At 35.5% G+C, this 16,330-nt stretch overlaps 1 protein-coding gene across 1 annotated transcript in view; it reads right to left on the reverse strand.

The window, feature by feature from the left end:
* Positions 1-4,022: 4,022 nt before the first annotated feature.
* SEMA3E (semaphorin 3E) overlaps positions 4,023-16,330 on the reverse strand; it is a 264,006-nt gene continuing 251,698 nt past the window's right edge. The window contains exon 17 of the mRNA XM_014843190.3: positions 4,023-8,497. Coding sequence (XP_014698676.2) covers positions 8,045-8,497 — 453 coding nt within the window. The 3' untranslated portion in view covers positions 4,023-8,044. The remainder of the gene's footprint in view (positions 8,498-16,330) is intronic.

Genomic DNA, 16,330 nt, shown 5'->3' on the forward strand with positions numbered 1-16,330 from the left:
TCCATTTTACCATTAAAGAGTCATTTAACATCATTGGTTTTGTCTCCTAATGTATAATTTGATGAACTATACTAGCACGTTCTTCTTGACCTCTTGGTCAATGGTTCTTTTAAAATTGATAAAAACTATCTACCAACTTTTCTTTAGAACAAAATTTGGATACAACTTCAGAAAATTCATGAATCACTTCAGCATAATCAAAAGCTAATGGATTCATTCATTTATGCCCTAAGTATTTAAGTAGTGTTTGTTACCAGTTATTAGTACTAGATTCCAGGGACGAGGGTGGACCGATACAGCTCCTGCCCATAAGAAACCTTGATATAACAAACCAACAATCACAATATAGTGCTAAAAGTGCTACGAAAAGGCTGACTACAGAGAACTGTGAGGTAACATACTAGTGTCGCCTCACTAATTTTGGAAGATTAGCATGGTTTGAAGATACTGAAAGCTTTCCAGAAAATTCTTGCAGAGGTAAGCCCTCAGGTAAGAGAGTTAGGTGGAACAGGTTAATAGAAATAAATATGGCAAGTGGGATAAAGAGAGTGGGAGGGAATGAAGATTGAAGTGATTTGGCCAGAATTAAGTCAAGAGAGAGCATAAAGCCAAGTTAAGGGGTTTGGGATTTATATCAGTGATCCAGAAGCCATTGAATGATTTTAAGCAGAAGTGAGACAGGATCCAACTGGTGCTTTAAAAAGATGACTTTGGCTGCTGGGTAAAGAATGGATGAGAAGGAGGCAACAGTAGAGGCAGAGAGACTAGGGAGGACCATGATAAAAGTTCAGGAGAGAAAAAAGGGAGGCATGAACTAAAAGCAATAAAAAAACGTAAAGAGATATTTACATATTCACATTAAAAAGAAGTCCCCACACATCATCAGGTGGTCCCAGAGTTTCACTGCTTCGACTTTTGTGTAAATATCATTGTTTAATCTCTGTCTTTGCATCTAGGATCTACAAATTACATCTGTTTCCTCATCTGCAAATAAAGGTATCTACCTCAAAGAGATTTTGGTGTTTTTTTTTTCACTCTTAAATGAGATAATGCTTAGAAATAATTACTACAGCATAATGGGTGCTTACAAATACAAAATATTTGTTATTTTTCCTCAAATTCTGCCTTGACTTTACCTTCCTACAAACATTTTAGGAAATACAACTGTGAACTTAGAGTTTTAACTTATTAATTTGGCAGAATGGTATAGTCAGCATAATTCATTCAAAGTCATCTGTTAATTAGACACCATCCTGGTTTTAATAGGAAAAAAATGATTTTACAAATTCAGAGTTGAGAGTTGTGTACTTCATGTTAATATTTCTATGAAAAGCTATGCCTTTGATTTTGATGTATTTTAAAAAGCCATTTAGGAATCCAGGGGGTGGGATAGAGAGCCCACAGGGCAAAATGGAGATTCAGAGGGCAAAGCCGAGAGCCACAGAAGAATATTCCCAGCCTTGAAATCTAAAGGAGGTAGCCTGGCTGAATTTTGAAACTGCTTTGGATGTAAACTCCATTTTACCTCCCGTTTTGTCTCATCTAAACCAGAATACCTGTGAACTATTACCCTCTGCCTGTCCCATCACTGCATGTTACAAGCAGATAACTTATTCCTTTAGTTTCACAGGGTCCCAGATGGATAAGAAATGTGCTCCAGGAGGGTATTTGATGGATAATACCAGGAACTTAATCTGTACCTGATTTAGAAGACAGAAGATGAGATGTGGGACTTTCAAGCTGAGGATGTAATAGGATGAAACCTTTGAAATGGGGTAAATGCATTTTGCATTTGAGAAGGATGTGAATCTCTGGGGACCAGGGGTACCCCAAATATGTCCACGTCTTAATCCCTAGAATCCGAGAATATGTTGTGTTACATGGCAAAAAGGACTTTGTAGATGTAATTAAGGTTACAAAGCTTGAAATAGAGAGATTAACCAGGATTATCTGGGTGGGCCCAGTCTACTCACACAAACCTTAAAAGCAGAGAAACTTCTCTGGATGGAGGGAGGCATCGAAATGCAGCATAAGAGGAAGTCAAGAGATTCCAAGCCTGAGAAGGACTCAATAGTCCATTGCTGTGGTTGAAAGTGGAGTGTGACAGGGATCTCAGTCCTAGATCCACAAGGAACACAGTTCTGCCAATTATCTGAACCAGCTTGCAAGTGGATTCTCCCCCAGAGCCCAGGCAGCTGACATGTTGACTCTGGTTTTTTGAGATCCTAAGCAGAAAATCCAGCTGAGACATGCTGTGCTTGGCTTTTGACTTACGGAAATCATAAAAAATTTGAGTCATTTTAAGCATTTATTTAAACACATTTATTTATTTATTATTAAACACATTTAAAAAAATGTGAAATAAGAAGTTATTTAACCATTCTTTCAAAGTAGATTGAATTCACAGAATAATCTCCAAGGAATCACCTGTTTGTCACTAGCTCTTTTGCTGTTGTTGTTGAAAATTGAATTTTCCCCTTCCTCAGAAAACTATTCTGATCCACAGAGAATAAATCACCAGTAATTTCGAAACTCTTTCTGAATGCTCTAACCTGATTGATATAAGCCAATAGTCATTATAGCTCAGAGGCCATTTTTCACCACTTTTTCCAGATATCACTATTTACTTAACTTTAGATATTTTCAGATGTTTTGCAATATTTACTTGTAGGCTCATTTTGCGTGTTTCTGTTTATGCTTAATCTCTCCCCTTTTCTCTGTACTTTCCTTGTGTATTAGTCTTCTCAGGCTGCTATAAAAAATATTATAGATTTAGTGGTTTAAACAACAGGCGTTTATTTCTCACAGTTCTGGAAACTGGAAAGTCCGAGATCAGGTCTTCCTGGTTCCTGGTGATAGCCCTCTTCCTGTCTTACAGATGGCTGTCTTCTTGTTGTGTCTTGTTTGTCTCTTTTTTGTTAAATTATTTTCGCTTTCTATATACCATCTATCATTGCTACATTATTGCAGCTCCGCTGAATCAAAGCCTGGCTTTTCAATGCTATCCTGACCAGAAGTCTCAAGATTCATAATTAGAAACACTTTCCATAACATTCCAAACACTTGAAAAACATTTTAAAAGCTACACTCTTGCTGTGTTTCAAGTTGCATAAAGTATAGTGAAGATTTGGTATTTTTCCAATGAAAAACTGTAAACATATTCTTAGAACAGATATAATCCAATTTTTATTTATTCATATAACTTAAGGTATTACAAACATTTCTACACTTTATGAAGTACCTGGTCCAGTGCCTGGCATATAGTTTTTGGAAAAAAATGGGTGCATACTTTTGTTTCCTTTGAATAATCGGCAAGAGATTTCTAGTCACCATAATTGTCTAATGACTGAATATGTATCTAAAGAGCAGTTTCAATGGGTTTATCAAATACTCCACTAAAAGTAGGCCCTGTATTATAAATAAATGCAAGTCTGAAACATGTATAGTTACTATCAATGGCATTGTCATATCATAAAGATGCCAGAAACTACTGCCAAATTCTTCCTTTAAAACATTGTAACTATTCACCAATACAACAAAATTTGCTTTGAAAACAAAACCCCCAAAAGAGATACTCATTTAACTCTGTCTCATTTAAACAATCTTCTCAAGGTCTTATAAAAATAGCAGAGAAAACAGCAATTTAGATACATTATGATAGAAATTGAAGCTTGCAAAAATTGTAAACATGCTACTTGTTACCATTCTAAAAGCATTCATTTCCCATATCTCTTATCTAGATAATGCAACTTGGAAAGGAATTTCTGGCTACTGGTCCTAAAAACATGATGTGGCATAAATAACCCCAAATGATGCAAGTTAATGAGATGAATGGACTTTTTCCTCCTTAAGAAAGTTGACTTATGCATTTCCAAGGAAAGAGAACTGAATCCTTTTCTAACTTAAAAAAACAACCAAAAACAGTGCTCGTCTAGAATTGTATGTTTACATTTAGGCTGGATGTATTATGAAAGTTGATTTTAATTGGCAAAAACTTAGAAAACACTCCTCAGACAGCATTTAAGGGTTTAGCAAATATTTATTTCTTTTTCATCTAAGTTCAACCAAATAGAAATTGCATATAAAGGTACAGACAAATTATGCAATGCATAGCAGCAGATCCATGTGACAATCAAAGAGACATGTCAATGGTCTTTGCAGCTTGTCACTAGATGATAATAAGTCTCATGGTTTACAATAAATGAAAAGAAATAACATGGCACATGCTGTTACAGACCTAGGCAAGCAAATAAAAGGACGCCATACAGACAAGAATGCCCCAATATAGTACTCTAGCTTTTAACTAAGCCATTTAAACACACACAGAACACACTGAATTTATAATGAAAGCCAAAATACAATGCTATCTTCCCAAGAAAAATAAAATAAACATACCAGTTTAAATACACTACAATCAAAAGAGTGTGGAAAATTTATTATTTATATCTGATTCAAGTGCAACAGTTGTTGGCCTGAAAAATGAACACTGCTTTGGAAAAGGTAACTCAATGTGATACTCTGCTGTAAGGAAAAGAATGACTCCTTATTATCACCATAACTGTACCATTTTCTCCAGGGAATGTCAAATATCTATACAATGCTAAGCAATTTTCTTACTGTATCTGTCAGGCTAAAGACAATTCATTTTTTTTTTTAAAGATTTTATTTTTCCTTTTTCTCCCCAAAGCCCCCCAGTACATAGTTGTATATTCTTCGTTGTGGGTCCTTCTAGCTGTGGCATGTGGGACACCGCCTCAGCGTGGTTTGACGAGCAGCGCCATGTTCGCGCCCAGGATTTGAACCAACGAAACACTGGGCCGCCTGCAGTGGAGCGTGCGAACTTAACCACTTGGCCACGGGGCCGGCCCCAAGACAATTCATTTTTAAGGACAACATCTGCTGTGTTTGTTTCATGCTTAACATATTCAAAATGATTTACTGTATTTTACAAATTTTACAAATGTTCATAATCACTACAAAGATTTACAAACCGTACAACCTATAGCAAATATTAAAGACTCCATAAAAGCATCCTAAGTAGTTAACTAATTTTGGGAATGAAAAGCTCTAAAATATATATGGAATTGCCACTTATTAAACAGGCAAAGACTTTCTACTCCCTTTTTCTAGAGCTCTTCTTAGTTTTATTTCTATTTTTAATCCCTGTTTCTCCAAGTTGATAGCTCTGTACTGAAATATTCAGTAATTAAACACAGAAAGAATTAGCAATGTAGAATGTTAGACATGGAAGAGACCTCGCAAATCATCAAGTAAAACCCCTTCAAGTTGTAATCCTCCTTGCTAACAAATCTGCATCTCTAGGTCAATGGATGCTGTGGTACTGAAAGAGGAGGTGTACACTGTTCTATGTCGATGCTCATTTTATTTACAGGTCCTCTTCCTTAACAAAGAATAAGAGAAGAAGTCTGAGATGACCCTATATGGAGGTGCCCCTTTGAAACCAGGATGGGTGGTTATGATTCTTTCTCAGCTGGGTGTTTCTAGAGGGCATGATTTCTCTTCATCAAGTTGATGTCTGGGGTAAATGTAAGGTCAGGCAGACTCTTAATTCCTCCAAGTCTTGCAGGTGGCTAAGTACGTGCTCTTCTTGAGTTCAAGAAAAAAGGAATAAATCTGATGAATTCATCTGTGATTTTCCAAACCTGGGCATTTCTCAAAGGAGTTTCTGAATTTGAATTCTAATGCCAGACAGAATAAAAGACTGGAAATGTTTTATCTTGGTATGTTTCAGATTCTCAAGAAGAAAAGAACAACGTGTGTTGTTGGTCTTTTGAGAAGGCAATGGAGATTTATCTTAAAGCCTGTCATGACGTGAGGGGGTGTGTGTGTGCACGAATGTGTACCTCCACACATGTATGGGGGGAGAAAAGGGGAGAAAGAGACTGAAAAAATGAAAAAGTATGTAAATTTGAAATCTAGCACTCCTCCTAAATAGTGGCCTTGAGTCCTCAAAATTTTCTTATCAGTCTTCTTTCAAATCAGCATTCTTTTTAAAGCCTTTTTCTTTTCTGGTTAATAGTCATCTCATTTTAGTCAAGTGGCTTGTAGGTTCACTTAATTCCTAAGATACATCATAGAAAAGTTATTTTCCTCAGTCTTATCTTTTCAGTTACTAAATATTTTAGTTCACAAGTGACACATTGTTATTATTAACTAGCTTGTATGTGTCATTGAGATTAAAGCAATAACTACTTATGCTTTACTTTTTTAAAAAAAATCAAATACAGAAGAAAATTCTGCTTTCCCTTCTCTTGTGGTAACGGAAGAATATTTTCAACAAATTGTGCTTTATTGATTTATCTGTTCACTTTTAATATTCCAGACATGAATTTTGCTAAGGACACTGTGATCTGTAGTTATGGTTCTATTTCTCCATATTGGGCAGGTTTTTACTGAAATACATGCTATGTTCAGTTAATATTGGTGGGCAGTAACGACCTCTGGTGGATTCTTAGGTAAACAGCAACTGGGAATTTCAGAGAATGTTTTCAATACATTTGTATCCTTTTGACCCTTTGGAGCAAGGCAGCTTACCCAATGAACTTTTTAAGCTTTCTTAAAACATTTATGTATTTGTCAATTTTCTAATGAAATTGCAAGCCATTACAAGTTATCAACACTTTAATTTTTTAAATTATATAGCCTATAAGCTAACTTTGAAAATGGAAATGAATATTTAAAATTAACATTTAAATAAATATTAATAATTGTTTTCTTGTGTAATTCACTTTCTTTTAATTTTTATTTAAATAAAAATCTCAACAAAATTTCATCGTTTAGAAAGGTAATTGCTAAATAAAATAGGAGAAAGGAAAGACTTCAAGAAATAAGCCTTCTCAAAAATAAAAACTTCTGATAGTATTTATAAAAGTAAAAGTGCTCTGAACATCTCGACAATTAAGTTAACTCATGAAACGATTTTCTTATTTGTTAATATAAAATAGGAAAATTTGATATCTGAGAGCAAAATGCTTTAATATTTTTTAATAGTAAAAAATTATGTTCTGGAATGTCTTAGATTTCAGGGATGTTTATTTAGAAGGCATAAAATTTAAGTTTTAATGGCGCTTCAGTATTGTAATATCTTTGTTTTTGGTGGGGAGGTAATAAATTTATTCATAAACATCTCCATCTTAAAGCATATCATAAGTATTAACACAGTTTTATTTCAGTTAGTTTTTTCTGAAAGTGAGCTAGACGTATTTACTGAGAAATCTACTAGACAATCTGTAGAGTAAAAACAATATGAGAATATACTTTTTCTACCACAAGAGGGCAGCAAAAATTTTTTCAATTAAAGTTCTAACTGTAACTCTACCTGTCTTGACGTCCTTTGATAACTTTCTGAGAAGTTACCTAAATTTCATTCTTTCCTCAGTGGAGTGAAATTGAAAGGATATTTTCTCATCTTGAAACATAACTATTGTGAATTTAGTTTAACAAATGTTTTATGAAGGTGACCATAATTTTTCTTTCATGGTTTACAATAATTACAATACACCTGCTTCATAAAACTCATGGCTTAGACAACACTAATACAATAATTCTCAAAAGGAACAGAGAGTTCACATAAGGATATTAAAGTATCTGGTATTCTGTATATTTCACATGGTGGTGGCAAGGTAAAATTCAGAAAGATTAAAACATTTATTTTTATTTTTTCGTGATTATTAACATCTCTAATTTTTCATCAATATTCTAATAATCTTAAGCCTTCCAAGGGTAAAATAATAATTGCCATGGAAAAGCAGCCAAGTACTCAAAACTATAGCTATCGTCACTTTTATCAATACTATGTGAAATTTATCAATATAATGTGAAACCATTGAACTTGTTTAAAAATTAATTTTATGTGATATTTAACCTGTCAAATGAGTATGCAGAATAATTTATCATACCACTTTTACAGTAATTTCTGTATTACAGAAATCTCTTTTAAGTAATGCAAAGAAGTTGGTTTCTCTTTTTTTTTTATAGGTTCTAAATAGAAATTCTTCAGAAGCCAGTAGAGAGTTTCACCCCCTCAGGAGTCCAGCGTGTGCCTGGGCAGGCGGTAGTGCTCGGCTTTGGGACGAAGCTTCTTTTCCTGTGTGTTGGCATACTTCCACTTGGAAGGTGACATTTTAAGCTTTTTCCTCTTCTTCTCTGTGCACCATACTTTTTCACAGTATTCTTCCACTCTCTGGAAGTTGCTGTAACCAATCAGCTGCAAGAATTCCTTGTACCATGGTTTTACTCCCTGGGGGATGCTGCTCTGGGCAGGACAGGGCATCTTGTGAGGCCCATCCTCTTCATAGTCTTTGTGAAACATTTCCTCCACCCTCTCCTCTTCTACTACCTCCAGGGTGACTTTACGGACCGTGTGGACAAAACTATGCTCTACTGTCTGGCAAAAATAGGTCCCAGCATCCATTTTGTGCACCCTTAGGAAGAGTAAACCGAGGTCCATCTTAACCACTCTGTCATCTGTCTTCACCTGTAGGAACAAGAAAATTAATGGCACTGGAGTACTAGCCAGGAGAAAAGAACACCAGGCTGTAATCCTTTCCACTATCTATCATGAGTTTTTTCATTTTTGTTATCACATGATGAAATCCTGAAAGACTATATACATATATATAAAGAGAGAGAGAGAGAAGCTAAGTAATTAAATCAGTTGTGTGTATGTATGTATGTGTGTGTGTGTGTGTTGTGAACTTCTCTTTTTTGACAAAGAGAATAAATGCTATGCCTCACATTAGTTCAGGGGTTCTGATGCCTTCCAGATCATAGTGACAACATTTCTACAAGGACCTCTGTTTAGAGAGCTGGGCCCCCTTCACTTTATCTTCTTACAAAAACATCTATCCACTCATTAATTCAGTGAGCATTCCTTACATTTCTACAAGGCTGTCCATTTAACAGAGATTAAAAAATAAAATCCAGATTCTGCTCTGAAGGACCTCGCAGTCTAGTAAATATTACATTAGCATATAACTTCAGTACTCAAATATCTCCTTTTTTACGTTTGTGATATAATAAATTTTGCACATTACTTTTATAAATAAATAATTACAATTCAGGGTAAGAAGAGCACAATAAAGCTTTTAGTAAATAGCTCACGTCTTATCATCAATAGTTGCACTCGTGAGTATAAGATCTGACTTTAGACAAAGCTAAATTCAAACACAGGCACCACTGTCTGCTAATTGTGCGCACTAGGTGGATGTTTTCTGCCTTAGTTTTCTTCGTAAAAATGAAGATAATAATCTTAATGTAACTTGAAGGATCGCTGTGAAGTTTAAATAACACAGGTGAGCATACTTTGTACAGTGCTATCAACACTTACCTCTACCTTTCCCACATACTTTCTCTGGCTGTAAACAAACTGATAGAGGTTTTCCTATGGCCCAGGATCATACGATACTGATATAAAGGTGATTCACACTATGCTGGCTGACTTCCCCTTTGAGAATACAAAACAAAAGCAATATTCACCTTTGTCTATATAAAAGGGGTGTAGAGGCAACAACCACAACCACTTTGACAGTAATGGCCATCAGCGACAGGCATGTTTTTGTCCCAGTGGTGGGTCCTGGCAAGGCCAACTGGACTCAGTTCTTTCAAGCCTTGATCAGTTCGGGCATGTCCGAAGTTGCAATGTGATTATGTATGTGTAATGCCTCATGTGTGGTCTTTTATATAATTTGTGGATAATGTGGCAAAATGGTATTGGTGGTGTAGTAAAGAGATTGTACCCCTAATAGGAATGTTAATGTTAAATTATGAGGCTCCCATAGACATTTTTTTTCCTGTCATGTAAGGTAAATTAATTACTCAGCAGCTTCAGAATACCATAGTTAGGCAATAAAGGGGCTCCATATGTCTTTTATTGGGGCTTCCCTGGACTCCACAGGACTATGCTCTGGTAGGCAGAATGCTATAGCCAGTAACTCAAGTTCTCCAGTGAGGAAACAGGAAGAGCCCTCAAACCAAAACCCTCTTCACTACATAGAAACAATCTGTTATCTATGGTTTTGCTGAGAATATATATTTAGCACCTGCCACAGCCAACTAAGTCTTAAAGGACTTTGCTCGCTCTGCTCGTTTTCACCAGGCCTCTGGGCAGTCTTCTCTTCTACCACTAGCTTTTTCCCTAAGTTTACCATCTATGGCAACCCAGCTGTGACCACATCATGCCTTGGGCGATACTGACTCTGAAGCACAGTCTCTGTTGTTTTCAAACCTGTGGCTGCATTTGACAGAGGTGGACCCTCCTCCTTAAACATATTTTTTTTTTCTGTGCAGAACATGACATTTTACTGTCCTAGCTCTCTTCTTGGTCTCTTCTGTAGATTTCTCATTCCCTCTAAGGGAAAATCCTCCATTCTTCCCTGATCTCATGTTTTATTTGCATCCCTTTGATAACTCTTCTATTTTCTCATTTCAGCCAGCTTCCCTATGATGGTGCACTTAAACAAAGATAACCCATTGTTTTCTGTTTCATATTAATTGCAAAACACTGACCAACACTTATATGATCCCTCATCATCGAAAATTCAGTGTCTTCCCACTCCAGCTGCACCTTGCACCTCCCCCATTTACTAACTTCCCTATTGCAGACAATTACATCATATTTTACATCATATTTGTACATTTTACATCAAATTTTTCTAGTCCCCCATCCTCAACTGTTGGTCATTTATACCTTCCTCTCATTATTATGTCCTCATGTCCAATACATCACAAACTCCCATCAGCATTTCTTCATTGATGACCATCAGAAACATCCTTCCATTTCATTATTTTTGGCACAGAGTTAGACTCTCATAGTTCATGACCGATTCTTTGACCTTATCTCATGGCAGACTGCCCATCTTCCTTCTTCTCTTCTTGCTTTCACACCCAGCTTGATTCTCTTTCAGGACCTGTCTCTGCCTAGAGGAACTTCCCTATGACTGGTTCCTTCTCATCCGGAAAGGCTGAACTAAATGTCATCTCTTCAAACAGGCCTCCCTCACACCCCGGTGAAAGTGTCATCCTTCCCTTATTCCTGTCACTTTACCTGTTAACCTTTATACACCTGAGAATGCAACATTACCTGTATATATAGAACAACAGTCCTTCAATGAATTTTCTTTTGACTGATATCATTCCCCTTCATTTCAATAAATGGGTACTATTTCACTCTTCTTCAAATTTCACTTCTTTTTGTCACACTCCTGATTGAGAACTTATTCAGACTCTATTGCTTGCTGGAGCAGGTGAGAATTTCTCAGTTAACCAGATCTTGCCTTTCTAAATCTATAACCCAAAACAGCTTAATGTAGCGCTTCTTACTAGAGTTGGTGGAATAGGTACAATTCTGGAAATCAATGAGTGTTCTATAAGGATTTCTTAGATTATTGTGCTTATTTTCACGATAATCAATATAAATTAATAAACTCTATTTGGGATCACGTGGAAGATCAGCCTCACTGTTAGTATTTGTGTTTATCATAGATTCTGAACCATTTTCAAAATTTAATAGTTTTCAGCTACTAAGAAGAACACAGATGGATTTAATATGTTAATGATATGTTCCAGCCAAGTGAAAACCAAACAGCACCCTTGTAGTAACAAACAAAACAAGTTTTGAAGTCACTTGTATAAAGCGTTGGGGGGACTGAATCATCACATGGCACAGTGCCGTATGCAGATGTTTTATGCACACATATACATACACATATGTGGTAGTCTATGTCCCATATTACATTCATAGGGATTCATTCATTTCAGTGAAAAAAATCATCACATTAAATAAACATTTAAATGATGCACAGATGTTTATATTTTATTTGTAAATTAATTTTGGTTCTATATTTGAATAAAAGTTGCAAGCATAAAGAATGTATTTCTTATTTCATTCTTGTGAATATTTAACCAATATTTTAACAAAAGTCATGGTAGCAGCCCACGACAATGTTTTACTTTTCAGGGCAGGCGGTGGGAGCAACCTATACAACACTAGGGTCAGATCTCCCTGTCCATAACTCCTCTGCTTGAGAGCTCCCTGTAGTGCCACATTTTCTCACACTTCCAAGTCTTATCTGGTCTTATTCTTTATTCCTTTCCCTTAGTGAGATACTTTCTACTGTCCATCAATTCATTTTTAAAAAGTTCCTTCCAGGCTTAAACTTTCATTTCTTAAATGAATACTTTCTTTACAGCCCATAAAGATGTTTTGTTTCTTGTTGTAACTCAACAGCATTCACATTTGTAGCACAGAAGCTGGATATTTATAGTCCTCTTCAAATAATTTTTCCATGCGAATCTCATCTCTTTAACCGTATTATTACTTTCATAAGGGCAATGGTCTATCTCTTTGCATTCTGAATATTCTGTAATGAGTACAGTGCTCAAAATACAGTGAAAAATGAGAACATATCACTTTGTTCAGAGTGTACAAGCATGCAAGGCAATGGCATATACGGATAAGGATATATCCCAAAGTTAGCCACTTCTTCCAGTAATGGTTTGGATAGGGAGGAAGCAAGCATACTTTCAGGAGCAGCGATTAACTAATGACAGCGGGCTATGCTTCACAGATACACAGGAAAAGCAGTTCTAGGACACAGGACATTTCCTTCACCTGAAAAGAATCTGCATACAAGCATCCTCATTGAATATGATGCTCGGTTCTCTCTCTACTATATCTCCTGTGAGAGTGAATGATAGATGAGAAAATATGAAAGTCATCTAGCCCAGTTTCTGGCATATAGCAAGTTTATGGAAGTGTTTTAAAAAACTAGTACAGGCCGGCCCAGTGGCGCAGCGGTTAAGTTCGCACATTTTGCTTCTCAGTGGCCTGGGGTTCGCCGGTTCGGATCTCACGTGTGGACATGGCACCGCTCAGCACGCCATGCTGTGGCAGGCGTCCCACACATAAAGTAGAGGAAGATGGGCACCGATGTTAGTTCAGGGCCAGGCTTCCTCAGCAAAAAGAGGAAGACTGGCAGTAGTTAGCTCAGGGTTAATCTTCCTCAAAAAAAAAAAAAAAAAAGAAGTAAATACAAATCCTTGACCACTGAATTAGAAGAGTTTTTTTTCAAATCTGGTATAAAAAGCAGATATTTCTTTCATAATCAGAAACCCAAGTTTGAGAAATGCTGCTTGTGTATATATAAACATCCAGACTGGTTCAAAGATGCAGAAGCACGACATTTACAATGAGAATTGTCCTACATTGTTTACTTGCATGTTAGAGATAGTGCCTGTCTCAGAATTTTGGTCTCTCCTCCTGGTTACAGTGAATCATAAATTCAGGAATTAAAGATGTTTTAACTCTCAAGTTGGACAGCCGCACACTATGTAAGTTATTAAATCACCTTGAAAGTTAAATATATTTTCCACAAACTATGAATACCTAAAAATAAAAAATGACTTAGAAATTTGTATTTGAAACCCTTCCACGATTTCATCTTTCGACTTTAGTTAACATGGGTACCTTCAACATAAAATCTTGATTACAGAATTGTTTTTATCCAGTTGTGTTTCTTCTGTGTCTGCAGACCAGATTTCCCTGGTCAAGAAGATAGTACTCAATACAGCATTTTATCAAATATTCTTATAGCCAATCTACAAAAATACAGAATTTCTTACTAAAAGTGATTTTAATATTCTTAGCTATAAAGATTGATTCAATATGTTTCATAATGTCAAATAAAAAAAGTAATTGAATAAAGAACCCTGCACATCTGGTAGCTGGTCAGGAAGAAGCAGTGATTTCCATGTGTATCAACCATATTGATTCCACACTTTTCATAGGAGAAAGACAGATAGAGGCCTTCAATTGGTTTAGTTCAGAATATATTTAACTATGAAATCAATTTTAGTCAAGAAGTAAAGACCAACAATTTATATATGTTTGTTTATCTGGCCTGCCTTCAATACAGAAAAAAATTCAATTGACTTACAGAAAATATATCATATGTGACAGCATAAAAATAAAAATGTTATTTTATTAAAAACACCTTCCAATGTGAACCTCTATATGATAGAGATGATTATTCAACAGAGAAAAGGTGAATTACTTAGTAGCTCATTTAGGGAAACCTATCATACTATATAGAGAATAAAAAACGTTTATTTACACTTAATTAAATATCTAAATGTGGGAAACTTATTTCTAATAAAGAAGATACTGAAAAGAAAGTTATCATAAATAAGAACTCAAAACCAGACTGTAGAAAAAGTTATATTCAAAATCATTAACTATATCAAAGAAGAAATTCAGAACATTTATATTCAAGAACAAATTAATGTATAGAAGATACAAAGAACTCTTGAAAGTCAACAGAAAGAAATAAAAGAGAAAAATGGAAAATGTAAGTAGGCAATTCAGAGAAGGAGAAACCCAAATGTTTAATGAGTATGCAAGTTAATGTTCAGCCTTACTGGTAACTATAGAAATGCACATTTAAACAAGACGCCAACTATATCCAGAAAAAAGGAAAAATTAGAAAATACAAATATTGGAGAGGATGTGGGGAAATGGGAATCCACATGAACTGCTTTGGTAGTGCAGATGGTGCAGAAATTCTGGAAAGCAAGCTAGCAATAATTACAGAAATGAAGGATGTTGACAGATAATAATGCAGAAATGCACTCAGATCTTTAAGGGGTTATTTGCAGGGATGAACATTAAAGATGTGGTAGTGGGAATTAATGACACCCTGGTCCACTCTTAGGGGAATGAATCAGCTAAAAGCAATGAATGCAAGCTATGGGATATTAAGTAGCAGTTAGGAAACATGAAATAGAGACACACACAGCAACAGTGACAAACCATAAAAACATAGTGTTGGGTTTTTAAAAGTAAGAAGCAGAATAAGATCTATTAAACAATACATTTACTTTTACAAATCAGACATGCTCAAAATGTTAGATACCTGTCCAAAATACAAACGTAGTATTGGATTGATGCCAATCATTACTATAGATGCATATGGGGAAGCAAGGACGAAAGTTAAGAAAGGTGGTCCAGGAAAAATAAAGTCAAACAAGAGAGGAGATTTGTCTGGACTCATCATGACAATGTACCATAAACTAAGTAGTATGATTAACTAAATTACGCATCTGAAGCCAAAAACATGAACCAAAAAGCAAAAGAATTTTCCAGTTGTTTGTAATCATTACTCTGGTTTGGCAACCAATAAACTAAGTTTGTTTGTAAGATCTGTTAATGCTCTTGTATACCATAATCATATGATTTTAGAAATACTGCTCAAAAATAGACAGCAATTTAAGGATAACGTTTTACTGAAAATTTCAATAGGTAAGAATATCAGGATGATCAGGATGAAAGGAAAATAAGAGGACAGAGAATGGAAGTAAAGATAATGTTTGAACACAAAAATGCATACCACAAGGCCCTGAGCAATAACTATAATTATAGTACAAATTCAATGCTAAATTTCCTAGTGACCAAGGGAAAGAGGAAAGTATGACAAATTCTAGGACCCAAATGTCCCTAAAACATATTTTTAAAACTATTCAACATGCTCGACATGAGCAATATTTTATGTATCTAGAGATTGCCTCCACACTTCCCCCCGGGCATTTATGTAAGAGTACTCAGCGCCTTCCTAGAACACAACCTTGTTTACAGTGTCTTTGGGATACACTTTGGTTTTGCCAGTAAAGTACCAAAGAATAAAGAACGCTCTCCAAGAAACTATTCTTATTGCTTGGCTTTACTGAAAACTCATTCCAATGAAATTACAGTGCTTGGCACAAAGTGAGGGCTTAGCTATCATGAAAAGATTTTCTGTCCAAAATACAGAGATATTTTTCACAATAATGCTCATTTAATAAGGCTTCACTTGCATGTGTTTTCATTAGAGCCCTTAAATTACAGGTCAACAAACTTCCTGTAAAGAGCTATACAGTAAAGATTTGGGGCTTTGCAGGTCGCATGGTCTCCCTTATAACTCAACTTTGTGCATGTGGCATGAAACAGCCATAGATACTAGGTAAACAAATGGGTGTGGTAGCTTTCAAATAAAATTTTATTTACAGACGAGGCAAAGGGTCAGATTTGGCCCCCAGGCTGCAGTTTGCCAACGTCTCCTTTAAATCATTGTCGGGTTTAAAGGAATATTCTATTTTCAGGTAAAAAATCATATATTCTAAACCCAAAACATTCAAAATAAATATAGTAAAGTGAGGAGTTATTTACTAATCTTCTGAGTAGCCTGAAGAAACAATGGTTTTCTTTGTTATGACAGCTAAAAATTACACACAGTGAACTAATAAACATACAAATCTAAGTAAATAAATACATATTTAA

The sequence above is a fragment of the Equus asinus genome, chromosome 1 (genome assembly GCF_041296235.1).
Source record: "Equus asinus isolate D_3611 breed Donkey chromosome 1, EquAss-T2T_v2, whole genome shotgun sequence".
NCBI lineage: Eukaryota > Metazoa > Chordata > Mammalia > Perissodactyla > Equidae > Equus > Equus asinus.